The sequence below is a fragment of the Etheostoma spectabile genome, chromosome 20 (genome assembly GCF_008692095.1).
Source record: "Etheostoma spectabile isolate EspeVRDwgs_2016 chromosome 20, UIUC_Espe_1.0, whole genome shotgun sequence".
Taxonomy (NCBI): Eukaryota; Metazoa; Chordata; class Actinopteri; order Perciformes; family Percidae; genus Etheostoma; species Etheostoma spectabile.
The window spans coordinates 12,764,351-12,785,221 of NC_045752.1; the positions used below are offsets into that span (position 1 = coordinate 12,764,351).

General features: G+C 40.6%; 1 protein-coding gene across 1 annotated transcript in view; it reads right to left on the reverse strand.

Moving 5' to 3' along the window:
* The window catches only part of LOC116670157 (AT-rich interactive domain-containing protein 1B), a 176,624-nt gene that overhangs the window by 130,480 nt on the left and 25,273 nt on the right, over positions 1–20,871 (reverse strand). Inside the window, exon 2 of the mRNA XM_032500541.1 lies at positions 19,053–19,256. Coding sequence (XP_032356432.1) covers positions 19,053–19,256 — 204 coding nt within the window. The remainder of the gene's footprint in view (positions 1–19,052; positions 19,257–20,871) is intronic.

Below are 20,871 nucleotides of genomic sequence, written 5' to 3' on the forward strand. Positions count from 1 at the left end.
GAGCTGTTTGGAGCAGTTTGTGAACTGTGTTTTCTGCTGGAAATGGTAAGTCCCTTTGGGGTGGACTTTGGGCTTTTTCACATTGAAAACCTATTACAATCACAAAAAACACAATAAAGGAAAGGGAAAAAGCTAAAAAGTAAAAAGGAAGCGGTCATGTGCAGTGAGTAGGTATCACAGCAGGTGCCGCTTGAAATACTTAATAGTCAATCACATGAAAGTAGAAGAATCTTCTAACCTACAATTCTCTTGGAATGAGAGAAAAATAAAGACATCCGACGTGGGCCTACACAAACTGGCCTTAATACATTTCCCAATTCATCTGATTGTCCCTTAGTTAACAGTTTTAATTTAGCTCAGACCAGGCTGACACTCATCTCCAACCAATGAACTCTCACTGCAGAAACCTCTAACTTTATGTCCTCTGGCTTGCCAAATGCATCCTCCTACATTATCTCCGTCTCGGTCAGCTCACAGATGGGATGAGGTGTGTTGGATATTACTGCTGGCCCGTCCCAGGCCGTAACCCTAATGAGGGACACATGGATGAGCCGAGGCATTCCAGAGCGGTGCAGTTAAATAACTAACTCGCGAGGGCAAGCCACGCCAAGTGCCAATGCAGCATTACACGGTGGTTATACAGTAAGAGAGAGAATGTGAACAGGGAGTGCGTGTAACAAGCTGGCACCAATACAAATGTAGCCTAAATCCCTCCTTGTCGTTTGTTATGACTACAGACAGCGCCAGGTGCTCCTCACTCCTCTACGGATTTCCAATGGGGGCTGGGGTTTTCTCATTCACAGGGACACGTATGCGCGCGCACACACAAAAGTCAAGTACACTATTAAACAACATGTAATACTACTAAACAGCATTTACTAGCACACAAGCAGTTTGACACCACTTTCATGTCATATTTTTTACCCACCATGTCATGTTGCCTTTTTATTTGGCGACGACCAAGAGTGCTGCCATAAATTCAATAAACAAGCACACAGGCTATAATTTGGGGTGTGTGCAAAGCTCAAAGTCCATCTCCAGAGTTTGCCCGAGTCCTAGAGTGATTTATATCTCAAATGAATGATGGTATTACAGGGGACTCCGACATGACAGAAATATTACACTTTGGTCTTGTCGGATCAAAAGTAGAGAGCGCATATCCAGAATTGTAGTTTTACAGTGACTGTTACGAGTGTGAAAACCCAGTCATAAAAGCCCTGTTGAAAATGGTGGCTGGTGTAAAATAATGTGAAATCTGATCCAGCTGCAAAGGACAAGTGGAGATTAATACATTTGAAATAGTTTTGAAGAGTAACTTCCTTTGAGTGGGTGTTAAAAAAGAAATCTTCGCTCTATGCTAGCAAAGGTTTTCTGACTCTCTGAATATAGATGATTGGACAATGTAGAATACTTTTCACTTCAATAGAAATTTGATTAGAAAGGACAGGTCTGTGTGTGTGTGTGTGTGTGTGTGTGTGTGTGTGTGTGTGTGTCTGTAGTAATGAATCCAGTGGTGCTGTTGGCATGAGCAAGGCCATGCTATTAACCTCTCTGCCAGCAAGACTGATCTCACCCTCTCTGTCTGTCTCATTCGCCTAATGACACTCTCACGCTCTGAGCACACACACACACACACACACACACACACACACACACACACACACACACACACTCATACAAATGTACTCAATAAATACACATGAACTGTATAGTATGTAGGGATTTGTTAACTTAAGAAAGACAAACAATTGCTTTCTCTCAATCTCTCTCTCTCTCTCTCTCTCACACACACACACACACACACACAGACACACAGACACACACACACACACGTCATTAGATGTGGATCAAAGCCACCCTGATAAAACAGAAGCAACTCTATCCTGTGATCACTGATGACAGGCTGGTGTAACACACAGTGGGTCTCAACTGGAACACTACTGTTCTGGGATTGGCGAGGATTAGGTCGCCATGGAGATCAAGACCAGACAACCGTGGGTGGGTTCCTTTCTTAGACAAACACAATGACAGGCAGACAGACAGATATGGGCAGACAGTGACAGATAGACAGAGGAATAGATGGATAGATGTAGGCAGAGAGAAAGACATAACCAACAAAAAGGGGTCAACGGAGAACGGCTCTTTAGGTTTGTGCCTCCAAATAACTCCTCTTGGTGCTATAAATAACCTTGTCATAAAGCATGGAAAGCCAATGAATAAATAATAAACTACACTTGTTTCTCTTGTCTTTAAAATTGCCAGTTTGCGCTGCTGAGATTTTATATGTAAAAAATATACCTGGGAAGAGAAAGCTTGAACACACAAATCTTAAGTCTGCTGTCTTTCTTTGCTTTACATCAAGATAAAGGTTTTTTTTGTTTTGTTTTTGTTTTTTTACAGTGTTGATGTTGTTCAAGATACATAAAAAAATAAAAATAACAAAGTGCCCTGAGGGGACTGACTCGATGGGTAAACATTTTCTGATCAATTGATTGATTTCTTTAACTGATTTCAATAGAGCTATTTTTGAAGTAGACTGTTTGCAATGTCATAGCACGGAAAGCAAAGCTGTCTTTAATAACATTAACAACGGCAGCATATAACGTTTTTTTCCAGTTCCGGGGACTAACTAAGTAGCATGGCTTACTGGGACCTTTAAATGGAACAGAGCCCTAATGTCATGTAATTAGTGCTGTGACATCTGTGCAATTCCTGCTATGACAAGTCAAAATGTCTGCTGTGAAAAAAGTCCATGAAAAAGTAAGTGACTTGTGTGGCTGGCAACCAATCTAGCAACTTCTTTGGTCTTCTTATACATAGATAGGTCTCCTTCCTCCACAGCAGCAGATGTCTACAGTACTCACGTCTGCAGAATGTTACAGATCGCTTGTTTAAACACTTGACATGGGGAAATTGTTGTCTAGGCCTAAAGTGGATACTGTAAATGCAACCCCTGAACTATGGTTTAACTTTTCTCCTCATTGTTGACATATGACCCCTTTTCAAGCTGCCTGCTACTACTTATATAAAGAAAAACCTTTACAGGGGACCTTTGAAAAATGTCCTTTTTCAGTGTTTTCAGAAACTGATATTGACAGATATTCAAGCAGCTAGACAGACAATCACGTAAGCAAGCAGAAGAGACAAACATAATACCACCAGTCAGCCAGTCAAATAGGAACAGAGACAGCCAGCAGACTGGAGGTCTAACAAGTAGCAACCTGTCACAGTGGCTTTGGGAGGGAAGAAAGAGCCATTCAAATGCAGCTTCTGTTTGATTGCTGGGAGAGACTGTAAAAAATGTACTGTACTTACTGAGCACACACCAGCTCACTGAAACCTGATTCTCTTTGACTGCAAACATGCTTACTGATACACACACTGGCTGTTTTGTTGCTTATACCAATAACGATAACGGCAGGAAGTAGAAAATAAGACAATTTTCTGCATTTCCTTCCACTCAGGTGTGTGGAAGCAGACACAATAACAATGTGATTTATCCAGAGTGCCTTGCCAGCCACACAGTGTCAAATAAATCTGTAATGAAATGACAACAGATGTGAAGTGCTGTAGGGAGAAATGACGCAGAATAGACGTCCTGTGAAGCAAATAATTCACCATAAACTGCAGAAACAGTGTGATAAAAACAAAAGCCTTGGCGGCATATTAAGATACAAAGGCACAAACACTGAGAAGAACTCAATCAAAAATATATCAAAACAAGAGTCATTTGCAAAAGCAGACAATATCTCCCTGCTCTGAAAACAGAGGGGAATGAATAGCCATGCTAACCCTCATCCATGGCAGTGGCGTGTGTGTGTGCACATGTGTGTGTGCCATCAAATCAGCCGTTTAAAATCCTTGCATGGAACAAGGCACTGCATGTAATTCAATTGGGCCAATGAGCAATAGACAGGAATTTTCATAATTCTGTCGAAGTGGCGATACGGCTGGCTGGCAACCGGGACCACAGGTCGCCCATTTTGAGTGACAGATGGGCTCAGCCAACCATAGAGCTAAGCAGAGCCATCACCCCGACCCTAACCCCTACACACTCACTCACACATACACACACTGACAGGCCTGACAGGCACACACAGGCACTGCATCAGCATTATCATGCTATCATGCTAGTACGCCACCACAGACCACAGAAGTGTCAGCTTGAAATAAAAAAAAACAAAAGAGAGAAAGTGTTGCAAGTAATAAAGAGCTATATAAGCTGACAAAGGGTAAAAATAGAAAAGAGAAGCAACAGAAATGTGATACAGACATGTAAAGAGATCCACAGACGGTAGCAAAGGAAAATGTTTAGAGAGGCAGAGATAGAGAGATAGGCAGAGGGGAGACAAAGGAGGGGTGTTACAGACGAAGATACTTAAAGGGATGGATAAAGCAATGTTTCACACGATAAAGACAGAGAGAGACAGATAAAGACGTGATACAGACAGAGAGATATGTGGCAAGAAAGAGGCGACAACGACAAGTGTAAAAGAGAAGCAGAGGAAGGAAGAAGAGGAGTGATGGGGATAATGTGACATAATAAGGATGAAAACGAGTTCAAGTTCTTTCACTCACATAATTTGAGGAACGTATGGGAGAGGCAGGATGAGACAGGTAGATAATATAGATCCCACTGCTCAGATTGGCACCAAAAATGGATTTAACAAATTACCATTAACGAGCAGCAGTAGTCTGACTTCTGAGTATACTTTAAAAATCGAGTATGAACACTAAAATAACACTCTATTTTAAATTTAGTTTGTCTTTTATTTTTTGAGTGTGCTGTTGATCCACACTACCATCCCACAATGCAAAAGAGAAAGGAAAAGGAGGCGATACAGCTGCAGAAGATGTTAACAAATCAAGGAAGGTGGTGAGATGGCTCAAGAAAGCTCTCAATAAAACAAAACAATAAATCTAAAAATGTTATGCCAACCATTGGCTTTTATTAAGTCACAGCTTGATTGACATCTGAGAGTGCATGTTATTGTATCATTCTTGTTGGCATACAGATTTAACAATAGCATGCAAACAGTATACTATAAAGATTAAGGATAGGCCAATTATTGGCCTTGGACGATAATCAGGGCTTTTTTTTGGGGCAGTTTGCAGATAATCTGTATCTGGTTTTATTTGTCTGATAACAGCTACAGCTTTATGCCTGTCCCTCTGCTTCGGTTTCACTCACCAAAGAGTCTGACTTAATGTCCCACCCAAAACACAATCTGACTATTTTTTACTGTGAATTAAGTTGAAAGCTTCTAATTTATGAAATAATTGCTTAAAACGTTTAAACCAAGTTTTGTGCTGTTGTTTGTATCATTCCAAAATCTCAATTTTGACTTAAAGATTTTCATTGAGACTTGATTTTCATTTTCCCGACATGCATATCGGTTTTAAATATCGGTCATCGGTTTCATTCATCTTCAACGACTAATAATCAGGATTGGTATTGGCCTTGAAAAACCAGTATCGGTCGATCCCTAATAAAGATCGTTATGTAATATGGGACAAATAAGGTGTTATTGCACCAGGTGAATTCACTGTCTCCAACCAGAAAGGTGCTAATCAGCTAAATTGCCTGTTCTGTGTCCCAAACCCATAATACATCCTGAGTATCCAGTACAAGACCTAATTTCCTTTCACTAGTTTTCATAGTACACTGTTTTAGCAGTTACAAATCTATTTTTTATAAAAATGTACATACGTAATTAAGTTGAAATGAAACAGTACAAGACGACTGCTGTCAGACTTCAATCAAACTAGAAATTTGTAATGTCACTGTCATTTAAAGGTGACAAAGAGAAAGCAAAAAGGTTTTTCCAAAGATTTATTTATCAATTTATTTTCTGCCCATCAACAGCAAACTCAATCGATCGATCGATCGATGCACTGACAGACCATAATCGATTATTGCCTACTGACGTTGCTTGTTGATTTTCAGGTCGCTGCCTTTTGTTATTTTTGCCTTTTGTCTGTTGTCTGCTGTGTTCAGACTCCGGTACATTCAGGAAGTGTCTTTTTTAGGAGGACACACAATAAAAGGGGAGATGATATATGTCCGACGGCTTTGTTGATGAAAACCGTGTATAGTAATATATATTAATATTGAGGAGGTGACGCATCGTGATGCATTGTGATATCAAATCAAATTGATTTGAATTGTTGACAGGATAATTGTATTTGAATTGAATAGTGGGACCAGTAAAGATTCCCACCCCTAGTATGCTGCTTACTGACATGTTTGAGTATATTTAATTACACAGCTCAGGTGTCACTGGTGTCTTAGGCAGGCCCAGAAAAAACACATTGCTGTTTTACACCCCTGATCTATACAGATGGTAATGATTAAAGAGGCATTTAATAATAATAATAATAACAAATAGTCCAACCCTGCAGTGATGGTAGGGCATGCTGATGAAAAGTGATGATATAATACACTGTTAGCACTATATTATATTAATATCCTATGCAGAAACTGATGAATGCTTTAGTGCCCTATTGCTGCTTTTAAATTAGCATACATTCCACTAAAAGCACAACGTCATTGATTCAAACTGACATTTTTATATATAAGTTATATATTATATATAATACTTAATGAAACTTGTTACATACAAGTTTCATTAAGTAACTTGGCACCAAAACATATTTTGTATTACTTGGACTTAATCATACAACTGTTGTTGTAGCACATTAGGTTTGTTTGTCCCAAGGCAGCCATTTTTCTTCAGCATTTTGTGCAAATGGTAAATAAGTCTCCTTCAACAATGGTCACAAAGTACTTAAGTAAGGTGCTTGAGGGACTGGAAGAGGCCAATATATGGAATATGAAGATTAATACAAGCAACTGCCAGACAACTGCTCATTTAAAATAGCATTATATGGGTTAATACTATAAATTATAAATTAGCTATCTAATTGAGGGTATGTTGGAACAATCGGATCATTGCTAAGAACCCTGCACACACTTTGCAGCAACTCAAATGTATAATATGATGTATGACATCAGTACAGTGGCTACATTGGTTCCAGTCTCAAAACACAGGGCGCAAGTCTGCCACTGGCAATATGAATGTCAACTCTTCTCATTTTTGTAACATACAAAGTAGAGGTCTAAAGAATCACATTTGTTATTTCACATCTGAGCTGAGCTCAGAGCACAGCCAACAAGACGTTATCATTACTTTCAGGACCAAAACAAATCAACCAGCTTCTGTAGCTCCGTGTAGTGATGAGATTAGCCGCTCACAGACAATACCACAAGCACTCATCTCTTGTATACAGACATAAGATGAGAATAACATTCTTGATTTGTGAATTGCAGGCGAAGGAGAGTCCCTTAATGAAATGTGAGGCGTCGGAGGGACAGATCAGCATCAACAGGTTCATAATTAAATTTAAGGTAAAGAAGAGGGTATGCATCACCAAACTCTTCATCATCCTTGCATCTCTACTCCCCCCCCTCCCAAGGTGACGACACACTCTGTTGCTCTCTGCCTCTCTTTCTCTCACTCTTCCCCCTCCTCATACATCGGGAGGCCCTTGACACCTCAAGGGGACGAGATGCCCTTCGAGGACTGGAAGAAAAAGTGAGGGACAGGAAGAGTGATATACAGGAAGACTCTCAATAATGACAAGCCAGTAACCTGAACCTAGACGCATCAGGACTAAATATAAAAACAAAGAAACACTGTCACACTCAGGCAACAAAGAAAAACAAAGCTGCAGATTAATTGGCTGGTATTTTGTTTGTATGAAATAGGGTGCACTTTATATACCGCGCAGGATTTTTTTTTATTCCCAAATGAAAACACAAGCCTGTCTATTCAAAGATTGTGACTTATCGCTGGCGATAACATCAACATTGCACTAACGGCGAGTGAAAGCGTGCAGATAGTGGAGCTATCGACTGTTTTTCTACATTTTCATCTGGGATCCTTTTCTGAAGGCTGCCAAACGTTGCTCTCTGCCCCCTGTCTGTCTTTCTTTATTTTTCCCTCTCTCTAATTCTCTGTTTCTGCTCACATCAATTGATGGCTGGCTACGACTAGCACTGCCTGTGTTGTTCCAAGCATAGTCGTAATGGAGACATTTGGAGAGGCAGAGCAGGGCAGCTTAATGCTCTCTGTAATGTGTGTGTGAACAGCGATTTCTTTTCTTTTTTTGCGAGAGGCTCTGGGCCCAGTGCCACCGGCTCCAAATGTTTTTCCCCTACTAAACTCCTGACCCCAATCTGTGGCCAAGAAAGACAGAAGAGACAGGGGAAATTGAGAAAGGAGAAAAAAAACAAAACAAATGTGATTCATTGGGGGGGGGGTGTATGTGTGAGTGTGTGTGTGTGTGTGTGTGTGTCAAAATGGATCTGAGTGAGTAAGGGAGAGAGGGTGCAGATGCTGATACTGAAGGAGTTATCGCAGGCTTTCCCAAAGAGAGAATGTGAGACCAGAGTAAATAGATCACTGATCCCTTGAAATGTATCTTGACACAATTTCTCAATGTTTATATTTAGTGCAGAGAAGGCTACTTAATGCTAGATCTAACTCTCTTGACAGATAGAAAATAATCATCATTAAATTACAAAGAGGAGAAGAAGAAAAGAAGGCCAGCGACACATGTACAGTAAACATCACAATTCAGCAACAAAAAAAAATACCCCCAAAACTACTTTCAGCGCAATCATTTCGGCACACAGCAGCGTTTTCGCAGTGATGACAGGCTGGAACTTGTGTAGGAGTCATGTCAATTAGATCTGAACAGGGAGGAGAGATGGAGGGAGGAAGGGAGAGGAGGGAAGGGAGCTTCTAGTTGAAACATGCTTGTACACCATTAGCGGTCGACATCAGCGCAGGAGATAATACTGGTATTTGACATCCCCTGCTGCGAGGCTGTCTTTCTTGGATGCGGACGCTCGGAGGTGCCGCTGTGTTAAATGACAGTGACACCACAGATTGTCGAGTTCCTTCAGATCAGTGGTGATACTGTGCTGTGTGTTAGAGATGAATCAGTTGGTTGGGATGTGAGGATGACGGGGTTAGAGGGTTCCAGGCAGGTACGGGCCTATGTTTATCTATGACACCATTGGAAGTGTCAGCCCCTCAGTTTCAGCTTTTCTTCAAACTTTTACGAGGTGTTGATTCAATTTTATGGTCATTAGAACTGTATTGCATTGCACTGAGAGGGGTTTTTATTATTTTGTCCACCCCAGTTATATGAGTGAGGGTAGGCCAAATAAGAGAAACACCTCCCCGTGTAACGCAATAATATTCAACAGCACCACAAAATGCGGCCTTTAAAATGACCATAAAGTTGAATCAACATCTCTAGTTTTAGCTAGGTGTACCTAATAAACTGGCAACTGGGTGTTTAATTAACTAATATGAATTAACTGTCATGTCAACCAGCTTGATAGGAATTTTATGGATGAGACATACTTTAAAATCACTAAACATATCAGCACTAAACATATCAGCACAAACCGCACCAAGTTTCCATATTGTCCCAAAAGATTTATAAACTGTATTGGCCTGCACATATGATGAAGACCATGTTTTTAACATTCAACACTTTCTGTCTTACTTCTCTGGTAGCTGTGAAGAAAAACAGTAGTAATCTGAATGCAACTTAACCTCCCAAGAGTGTTCACGATGTTTGTTTAATATTGATCTACTATGATTGTCTACTATGATTCTCTTGAGATGGTATAATGGAATTTAAAATGCTTAAACAGGTTTACAGTATTTTATTTAAATAACTCAATTGTATGATGAGACTGTATTCATTGACTTTGATTTTTGACTTTAGCACAAATCTTAAAAGGTGTAGCAACAGTGGGGTCAGCTCAAAATGTATAGGGACTTATCAATCCAGTGTGTTAGATGTACTTTGAAGTCTGTATAACTTGGCTCTATCTTCATCTTCTCATCTCATACCCATCTTACACCAAATGGACGGGTGTGAGCAATGCACAGGGGCTGAATCGAGGTTACAGCTTAATCATGCCAATCTATGGCTTCTCAGATCTGTTTTCAAATGTTGATGGCATGTCCCGTTTCTCTTCATTTCTCCACTTTACAAATGAAGTCCAGAAACAGAGATGCCAGAGCAGACTTGACCTGTGTTAAAATATTCTATCTCTAATCTGAAAGAAAACTGAAAGCAATTCTCGGTGAGCCAATTAGAGAAGAGACTAATCCCCTAGTAACTCGGCAAAGACGTAAAGCGTCCCTTTGTTTTCTCTCTCTTTCTCACTCCCTCCGTTTCGCTCCACTTTCATCTCTCTGCTCTTTTATCTTATCAATAGGCACATATAGAGCAGACACAGAACGTGCCGAGCCTGGTTCTTTCAAAAACACTTTGTTTGTGACGTTTTACACCGATTGCCAGCATTCGACACAAAATTATATGAAATTCCAACATCACTTCCCCTGCCTGTGCAAGAATGATGGACTTTGCGGCTCATACAATAATCAAGAAAAATGACAGCTGGGTTTGTAGTTTTAATAATGGCTTCAAAAAGTATACTCCACACTGTGATATCATACTATATACTGTACATAATCACAATTTAGTTTTTTATATATTACGTGAATGTCATGCTAGTCCTCCAGAGTGCACACAGAATTTACTAATGCATGCCCAAGTCTGTGTTTTGCAATCTTCTTTTATGTTAGATCTAGCATATACAAACTTTACATTGATTTAATTAATAGTGTCGCTTCAACTGGTCTGTGAAAGGGGAGGGGTTTTCTCCCCACTTTCCAGTTAATGGCATCGTCCACGTGGCGTCTGATTGGCTGAGAGCCACTCCACAGCAGCGGGGTAATAAAAGTTACAAATGAGAGCAGGCTATTAGAGCCATTGACATGCGTAGGCTAGCTTGCTAATTAATTGATCTTGAAACTTCATCTATTCTATAGCCAGAGAGGAACCCTTAATTAATCAGCCTTTCCATAGCGTTGTCCTTTTTTCTTTAAATCCTTCTCTCTCTCTCTCTCCCTCCTCCCCCTTTACCCCCCTCTCTCTCTTAATGTCTTTTTTAATTGTGAGGTGAAAATGCCCAGGGTCCCATGGGCTGGCATGGAGTGCAGGTCCAGAGTTGTGGAAGAGATAAAAGAAAGAAAGTGTGTGTTGTGTGGGTGTGTATCTGCATGGTTGAGATGTGTACTTTGAACAGCAAGCCTCCTGAAAGGGAGGGGCGTGACAAAGCTGGAGTGGTCCCCTTTGTACCCCCACCCCCCTTCTCCCTCCATCTTTCCTGGCAGAGGGGCTGATTTATAGGGGCTTCCCAGCCATCCGTCAGAGCCAGCAGCGCTGGCTGCATTAACCCCAGAGACAACCCCAGCACCCGGGGCCCCTAAGTGCTTCCAAGTGGCCCTCGCGCTCCCCACTGGTGAGGAACACCCCCATCTAGGCACAATCAATGTCGTAAATTACCCATCTAACTCCCTGAAGTCGATAGTCCACAAGATGATGTTTGGACAGACAAGGTTTTTCTCTTGTTTTAATAGGAACTTAAAAGTCCAATCCCTATTTTTCTGGCTATGGTAAGCCATCATTTATTTAAATATTTACACTTGTGATTCTCCTACGGTGGAATGTTAAAATTGTGGTTTGTCTTCTATGAAAAAGGCCTATTTCGATATGATACCATAAAAACATTTAAAATGGGTAAAATCCCATTTCAGTGGAGAGCTGTGGCTGCATCCTTTTCATACACAACTGTTGACTGCAGTAAGCCTCTGGCTTTACCATATATCTATGGCAATGACCCGAAACTCCCAAACCGCAAGTTAGTTTTTTTTTTTTTTTTCTGCCGTTGTTTTTCATATAGAGCCTAACGTTAGCTGCAATAGCTAACATTCGTGCTTGCTACTGCAGACCTCTGCATAACGTCAGTTAAGTTAACTTTAGTATATATCAACGACGTTCCACTTCCGGGAATGTTCAGGTGCGGGCTGAAATTCCGCCAGATGTCCCTCATTTTAGGCCGGATGTCACACGCTTTCTTTGAGGTAGCATTCTAAACGCCTGTCAATTTAGGAGGACTACGGTGAACTGCTGATCCCTGCAGGGTAAAGTCAGCCAGCTAGCTAGATTTGTTGAATCTGAGTTTTCTGTTGCACGACTAAAACATCTTTTGAACATACACATGTTCCACCAAAACAAGTTCCTTCCCGAGGCTATTTGTGTCCGGTGCCTAGCGCCCATCCAAGATGATTGTGAATGGTTTAAAGTAAAGCCAATAAACCAGAGCTCGTTTTTCTCCCATCCCGGAATTCTGTGTGGACTAGCCAGACCCTACTCCGCAGCGCTGTAGAGGAAGGTCTGCAAAGCGAGACTAAGTTAACTATAACCAGCCCGGTTCTATTTAAAAAAAAAAATAGAAAAAAAAAGTTTGCGAAAAAAAGCTGAAACTGAAAAAATGTGACATGAAGAAAAAAATCATAAGATTGTCATATAAAACACATCAGAATGCTAAAAAATGATTTACGTACTGTATACCTGACATTTTTATTATTAACAATTAAGGTTAAATAATCACTATTAAATGTCTAGAACCGTTTTTGAAAAATAAGAAATTGCACAGATGAGAGTTGCATGACACTGAATTTTAATTTAGTGGTTTTTAAAACCACTGTAAAACATGTTGTTGTATTGAAAAAATTAAACACATGAAGTGAATGAAAACAAAAGGACTAGAGATTTTTTTTAGGAATGTGCACAGCTTGCCCAGTTGAATGGAATACAGACTTTTAAAAGAATACAGATATATTATATTCCTGTTTTGCTTGCTGATCATTACTGATTAGGGATGATTCCTGAAAATAATCTTTAAAAATAGTGTGACTTGAAAATAGGTAAACAAAGGCATGAAGGACAGCAGGCGTGTGAAGGGGTGTTGTGGTTTGTATGGACCGTCCAGGCAGCGGGTCAGCCACATTTCTACTTGACTTTAAATGCTTGGCTTCTATTAAGTTGGCCCAGTGTTTGAGGAACAAACAGCCAACACTGGTAATGGTTTCTGCCTGACTCCTTGACACATTAACCCCCAACCCCTAACTTCTATTCTTTCTATTCTAACACTATGTCTCTCTCTCTTTCATTTTCCAGGATATCTTTTTTTCCTCCTGCTCTGTCTCCAACTCCATCAACCCTCCCCTCTTTTTACATCAAACACTACTGCTTACGTCAGTTTCCCTTTCCGTCAGCCCATTTTAAATCACAGGAAATTACGCTAAGAATTGGCGTCAATTTTTCTTCTTCTCCTTTTTTTCTTTTCATTTAGCTTTCAACTTATTCCACTTCCCAAACAGACACTTTTTTCGTGTGGCCACGTCTCTCCTCTACTTCCCCCTCTTCTTGTTTTTTATCTTCTGCTGATGTGTTTGTTCTGGTTCCCATCACTCCACGCACACACACATAGTCTCTTACGCTCTTTCACATGCACACTCTGTCTCTAACGCTTCATGACACACTGTCTCTGTATCTCACAGACATGCACACAGACGCAGCATGACACTAACTACACCTAATGCAAGTTCTTGGCTTATTTGCTGGAGGCTCGTAGGTTTGTGGGGGGGGTTTTCTCTCGGAGACATCAACAGTAAGATCGGTGTCTGTGCTTGCCTTATTTTTTTTGATCAAGGAAAGGAGGCCATGAGAAGAGTATTGAATTGGTAATTAACTGCACTGTTAAGAATGTATCCCAGCGTGAAAGTGCATTTATGATCACGTCACCATGTGCATAGGTATACCGTCTGTGCACGCATGTAAGTGACTGAAGAGACAGAAAGAGCTCCAGACATTAAGCTTGAGGGCCTGAACAGGTCAACAAGGTCCCCCAGAAACAATGACTCAACCTGGACTGAAGGGTCACATATAGCCTCTGGATTAAACAGACAGTGAGCACCTTTTCATGTAGACCAATAACTCGACTACTGTAAACAACCAGATTACGGTAACAATAGGCCTGTTGCGTTAGTCAACAAATCAATGAGATCGATAATTTTTCCAGGCGTGATAATTTCCATATGCTTGCTTGTTTTCCTCGTCTCTCTCTCTCTCTCTCTACCAAAGAGAATGGTTGATCACTCTCAGTTCCTTAGCGTAAAGAGGAGTGAGCCCTTTAGTCACCAGCCGGGACTCCTGGCGTAGCCAACCACAGAGTGCAGCAGAAGAGCCGCGTGAGGAGAAAATGCTAGTTGAGAGTTGGAGGAATAAAAAGAAAAAGAAAAAAAGACAAAATTGGTTTCAAAGCCAAATGTGACAGCTGCAGTATGGGAGCACTTTGGATTCAAACCAAATGACCGCGGTGAACCACTTAACCTGAGCGAGCCGGTGTGTCGCATTTGTTGTAAAACAGTGGCAACTAAACACGGCAACACAACAAGCCTATGCACCTAAAACACAATCACCTGGTGCAGTTTTCTGAGCTGGGAAAAGAAACTACAACAGGTGGGCCGTCTCCGTCTTCCCGACAGTACCCAATCACTGGGGCGTCTAGTTGACAAACAAAGTCCAAACAGGATAGTGTAAAATGGCATGAACTCACAGACAGTGTAGTTGGCTTCATTACTAAAGACATGCTGCCCTTTAGTATCGTCAAAAAAAGGTTATTGCTTTCGGTCGGGTTTGGTGCAAGTGCATTTTTTGTTAACAGAGACTGAGAGTCCATGACAATTTATTGTCCAGCAAAATGTGTTATCGTGACAGGCCTAGGTAACAGTTCAGTCACATTGTTTCTATGAACTATAGAAGACTTTGTATAAGCTCAAAGCTTTCAACCTCTGCTGCACAAGCTTTTTTACTGATATGTGTATATGTCAATTAAGGATATAACAATTGCAGGTGTAACGGTAAACCACGATGGAAATGTTGTCTGTAACAATTACCCTTTTCCTTTAAAATATCCTTATTATCGCGGTGGATGACCACAGTGTGGAAACCCTGTGTTCAATCCTTCCCAGCTTCATCCGCGGCTCCTGAAGTTGCCGCGCAGGCGCACTGCGCTCCGACAGGAGAAGGGGACAGAATGTAGCAGCGGACTTTTTTCTTTATCTTTTCTTTGTTGAAGTGATGTGTGTAGCCCAGAACGTAAGTTAAAACTATTCTGTAGCTTGCTAAACTGCAACGTTATCTTCAATAAGTGTTCGCTACGATGTGGAAGTTTAGCCCATGTTACGTCTTGACATTTATTTGGAGAGAGAGAGAGAGATATATATATTATCGCCTTGATAATATTGCTGTTGCTGTGTTTTATATTGCATAGCTGATCGATGTGCAGATTGTTTAATATTACTTGTGCAGCCATGTGTTGATCTTCAGGTTGTTAGGGCAAGTTTCTAGCAAGGTCCAATTGCCAGTAAAGATACTAGTGCTGTTGAGCCACATGCTTTGCTATTAAAGGTGTATTACACTGTTTGCTCCGTTATAGATATATATGCTATAATAGATGTGGCTTTTCTCTTTTTAAGTTACTGAGTAATATGTTACATTTATGTTAATTATTACAGAAATGAATGTAATTCTTGGTAATGTTTCTTGTTATATGCTGATGGCTATAACATTCAGTTTGGTAAATAATGTTCATAGTAAGTCGGTTGCTTGTTGGTGTGCATTATTATTTGCTAATATTTCAGAACCACATCCCACTTCACATTTACCGTCAAATACAACTTCATGGTTAACTTCATGTTCAGGTTGTAAATAAATCTTCCTGGATCTCAAAGTCAGACATCTCTGGTTCAAGTTCTTACCGGACACCCTGCAGCGGGCCAGAGTTTCAGTAGCCAGTTTTCAATAGTCAAGCCTATTGCCTTTCTTTTTGTAATATAAAATACACTTTTTGAAACTATTTCAGCTTGTTTAGGCCTATCAGTGCTTCTGAGCATATTGAACACACTTTTAAAAATACCGTGATAATATCAAAAACCGTGATAATTTTGGTCACTATAACCTTGAGGTTAAATTTTCATACCGTTAAATCCCTAGTGGCAACATAGCATGTAGGAGTTAGTGTGTTTATGTGTGTAAATGTCACTGTGTGGATATTACATCTTTTACATAGAAGTGTATTTTAAGGTTTAAACAAATATGCAGAAGTGATAATACTTGTTTTTTTAAAGATATTTGTTGTTAAACAATGCCATTATCCCTGTTACTCTGGATAATACACCTGCACTGCAGTTAACAATTTTCATAGGAATCAAATATTTCAGTGGAGTGTCTGTGGGTTTTCTTGAGTAATGGCAACACATATTCTGGATATAGATGTTCTGTCTTACCCCTATCATTAAGAGTAAGTTAGAAAATAACAACTATTAATTAATAACTTAAAATTAAAAAATTAAATACCTAATCAGGTGCCATCAAAATTATTGTAAGTGATTTATCTGTAAGATATATCCAAGTTGTAACAAAAATGAATTTTGACACAAACATGAGTCTTATGAAAATAGACTCTATGTACCTTATATCCAATACCTCAATTGGAAGAATTGTATTGCTGTTGTGTTCTTAATTAATACAACTAGGGCTTGATTTTTGCAGGATTTAATCATAATAATGAAAGGCAGTCAAAGAGGACCTTTTGTTCCTTTGCTAAAACCCCCTACACACACTCTCTCACTCACATCCACACAGTCACTCAGTCCTGGGGAAATCACAGACAGACCTACACACATATCTTTGTTGACGTCACGTTGCCTGGCAACATCCCAGCATGCTTGACTGTGACAAGCTGAGGTCTCAGCCCTGAAGCGCAATGCATCATGGGGGATCGTGTGTGCTGTGTCTTACATCACCCACAATCCCCCTTGCTGAGACGGTGAGAATGTTCTTTGCAGCTAATCTCAGGGCAGTTTAAATAACATCTGAGATTAAGAAAGAGTGGCTGATTTCTCCATCTCCAGACACAGTTGCAAGCATGTCCATCTGAACTGCATTTGGTGCATCTTTTGATATGTAATTCATAATTACTTTATAACTTGACACACAGTAAATTTTGCAGTACACATCTGTGGTATTCATTTTTAGCCCTCCCCTCTCCTCCCTGATCAGACCCCTGACCGCTTTTCTGTAGGTGAGGCTCATTACGCTCATCTGAGAGTGTGGAATTAAACCTCCCCCTCCAAACTCATTACTGTGAGCTAGATTTCACCGGCTGCAGATAGGCAATGCGGAGGTGCTGCTTTTAAAGCCAGAGCCAGATAATTAGAAATTTTAGAAGCGCATTTCCCATGGCTATAGCCAGAGTGAACAACTAATTCTATTTGAACTAATTACGTTCCATAGCGCTACGTTTAAGCTATGTAATACGCCCGAGGATTTCATCACAAAGCAGTACCAGGGATGTCATTTTGCAAGCTTTTCTGACTGTACGTCATTATGCGTCAACAATACTCTCTATGCACAGCCCGTCTTCACATATACACCCCCGCTCGCTCCCAATTGTGTGTATTTCATACCGCAAAACCCCTGAGCAGGCTCAGTACTGCTTGTTTTGTGAGTGTGTTTACATCATCAGAATGCGTCAGATAAGGTTTAGACCTGCAGCTTGGGTAATGAAGTCTAAGATAAAGTCTCCCTAATAGGACTGCAGTGCTCAGTGTGACCACTGAGACTAAATGAATTATCTTTGAGTAAATGAGTGGTTTAGCATGACACATTAAACTTCTTTGGCAATTTGTTATTATTATTTCTTTCTTTTTTTGTATTGTGATAAGGGTAAGCTTAATAAGCTCTGTGTTTAGCCTACACCTTTTTGGCCATCGCTGTGATCTGTTTTTTTGACATTCACAAGATAAATATAAATTAAATCAAAATGACTATATTATATGAATTATAATTTAAACACATAGCATCACACCCATAACATACACAAAAATAAATACATATAATATAAATGTAATTTTGACATTATAAAGATCCTCCAAATCGCAAAAGAAATTATACAACTGTTGTTGTTGTAACAACTAATACCATCACTAATTAATGTTAAAATTGTAGGTTAGAGTCTATCTGCATATAAATACATGAGCATTACATACCAATTTTCCCTACTGCATGTACGCACATTTGCACAATATTTTCAGACATTGTAAGAAGTTTGTGTCAGTCTACGTATTTCCCTTCACTCTCTCTCTTTCTGTGGTCTTTCTATGCGTGAAAGCTTGCTCGCCCTAATAAGAGGTGTCCAAGTCCAGACCAACAGTCCAGGCTGACTAAATATAGCAGGCGGTGACAGCAGGGGACACTCCCCCGTTCTCTCGCTATGGCGCACAGTACTGCGGTTTCACTACACTAATGGAACTAGATTGTGATACACACACACACACACACACACAAACACACACAAACACACACAAACACACACAAACACACACACAGTTTACTTGATGCCATTAATGTGGGAAACATATATCATCCACGCAAACACATACATATAGTAAACACAGATTAATACACATGCATACTTCCTCTGTATTTCTCCCTACAACACACACACACACACACCCTTTCAGTCCAAATAGGATTTACTTAAGACTCAATAAAGCAGACAGAAGCTCTATTGTCTCCAACACAGGCCTAGTGTGGCACACAGAGAGACTGTGACGTGGGTCGGCTGTGCTGCATCTATGTTTACTACACAGAGAGCATCCTCCACACACACACACACCCACACCACACACCACACCACCACACACACACACACACACACACACACACACACACACACACACACAGTCCATCAAACCCATCTCGCTCCAGTGGGAAGGGGTAACTGAGTGATGAACACGAGTGACACCACCACATGCCAGGGTGTGAGATGTGCTGGCTGGTATTTTGGGCTGCATCTCAAATTGAACATGCCAAGCCTTCAGGGGGAAATTGCTGCAGAATGTTCACCACAAGAAGCAAATGTCCCATAGAAATATTGCTTAAATACAAGCTACAATATCTGCATCGGTGCTGCAGAGGGGGCTAAGTCATTTATGAATCACAACTAAGACGCACACAAACAAAAAAATTAGCGTTTGTTGACATACCTGCTGTTGAGGATACTGCATCCCGCCCATGCCAATTTGGCCCCTCCCCTGCATGCTCATTGGATATCTGTGTGGAGGAGGCGATGTGTATGGCTGGCTAGGAGGGTAAGGCCCGCCCCCTGGCTGCTGAGGGGTGGAGTAGGGATTGTTGGCCATGCTGTACAGCTGCGAGCGCTTCATAGTCATGAAGTCCATGGAGGACACCTGTAGAAGGGAAAAGTGGGATTTATAATGTCATCAGGATTTATTTCTTAGCTAATAGTTCACAATCACTCACAACGGTACATTGTGATTGAAGAGTCGTTCAAATGAATTTATCCAGCATTTGCCAAATTGAACAGAAGTCCTCTGTGCACACACTCCAAACCACATCCACCATTGATTTATTTTATAATTGCACAGCGAGTAGAAGCCTTGAATTAATGTGTACAGGTCATAAATGAACAACAAATGGAATTAAGTAAGCAAAGATGTTTATTGCATAGCCATGACGAGCAAACTTTGCTGGAGGAGGGCCAAAATATAATGATTTAATTAAAACCTAAAGCTTGTATCTTTGTTTTAATGTCTGAAAGGTTTTTAAACGTGTTGTAAATGTTGTTTAAAGCGATGGGAAGCCATAGCAATAAAAACTCTATGGCCTTGTTCCCACAACCACAGCCCAGCAGTGCCAGTAATCGCCGTTCAGCACTCCCGCTCACTTGCTTGTTTGCATATTGTTGCTTACAGGAAACTGGCAGAAATGCTGATAATTACATTTGAGTTTATGTGCTTCTGAATTCAAACAAGAGAACAGCTAAGGTTTGAGAGTCTGGCAAGGATTCAAACTTTGCATTACGATTGCGATGAGGAATTTCTAGTTTGAAACCCAGGAGGGAAATCAGGGCAGTGAAGCAAGTCAAAGTGCCTGCTCTCCAAAGCAACACCTTGGGAGCTAGTGTCTTATATAAACACAAAACAAAATCAAAGAGAAGAAAGAGAAGGTGTCAAGGGCGATCTATTACATTCTAAGTATTTCAGAGCCTTTTAGAGCTTGTCTGGGGTCTCAGTGAGCCATTGGAAAATTCTGGTATAGTGTGTCAGGCTAATGCTAATCCGTCACCCGTAGCGGCGAGTTTGTCTGTCTGCCGGGCAGATAATGTGGACTTCTTCTATCTTCCCTCTCTCCTCTCATGCTTTCTTCCTTTTGTCTCCACCATGTAGGATCATTTGTGATTCATGACATTTTGTTCTTACTGTTCCTTACACACACAAACATACACACAGACACACACACTTTCACTTCTCCTCTCTCATCTCCAACTAACCCCCTTTCGCCTCCTCCCCCTTCTTCACCACCACCACCAGCTCCCTCCTCAGTTCCCTTACCTCTTCCCAACTCAATATCACCTCATCTAGTGTAGAGGAGAAATTGCCGTTGCCTCATATTGCCAGGCTAATATCAAGGGGGATGGGAGCACTTTATTTAGCGGGTTACGTGCTGATGGTTACTGTGCTCTCGCTTTAAAGTGGTTTTGTCTACTGAGGCATGTGCGTGGAGTACATTGCATGTGTGCGTGTGTGCGTGTTTGTAGTCCAGCTCATGTACTGTACTCTTTACCTTGCCCTCATACATGTGTGAAACACTTCATAAGTCAAGCATTCCCTATGTTGCCGAAGCTAGAGTTCACTAGCAGTAATGATTTAATCCTTGTGTTGTCTTCCCGTCAAAATTGAAATCGACACTTTAGTTGAGGCTTTTTTCAATGTTTGTCATTTTTTACTTTTTCAACACTAGATAACACTAACTTGTTAACTTTAGTTTTACAGTTATTTTTGG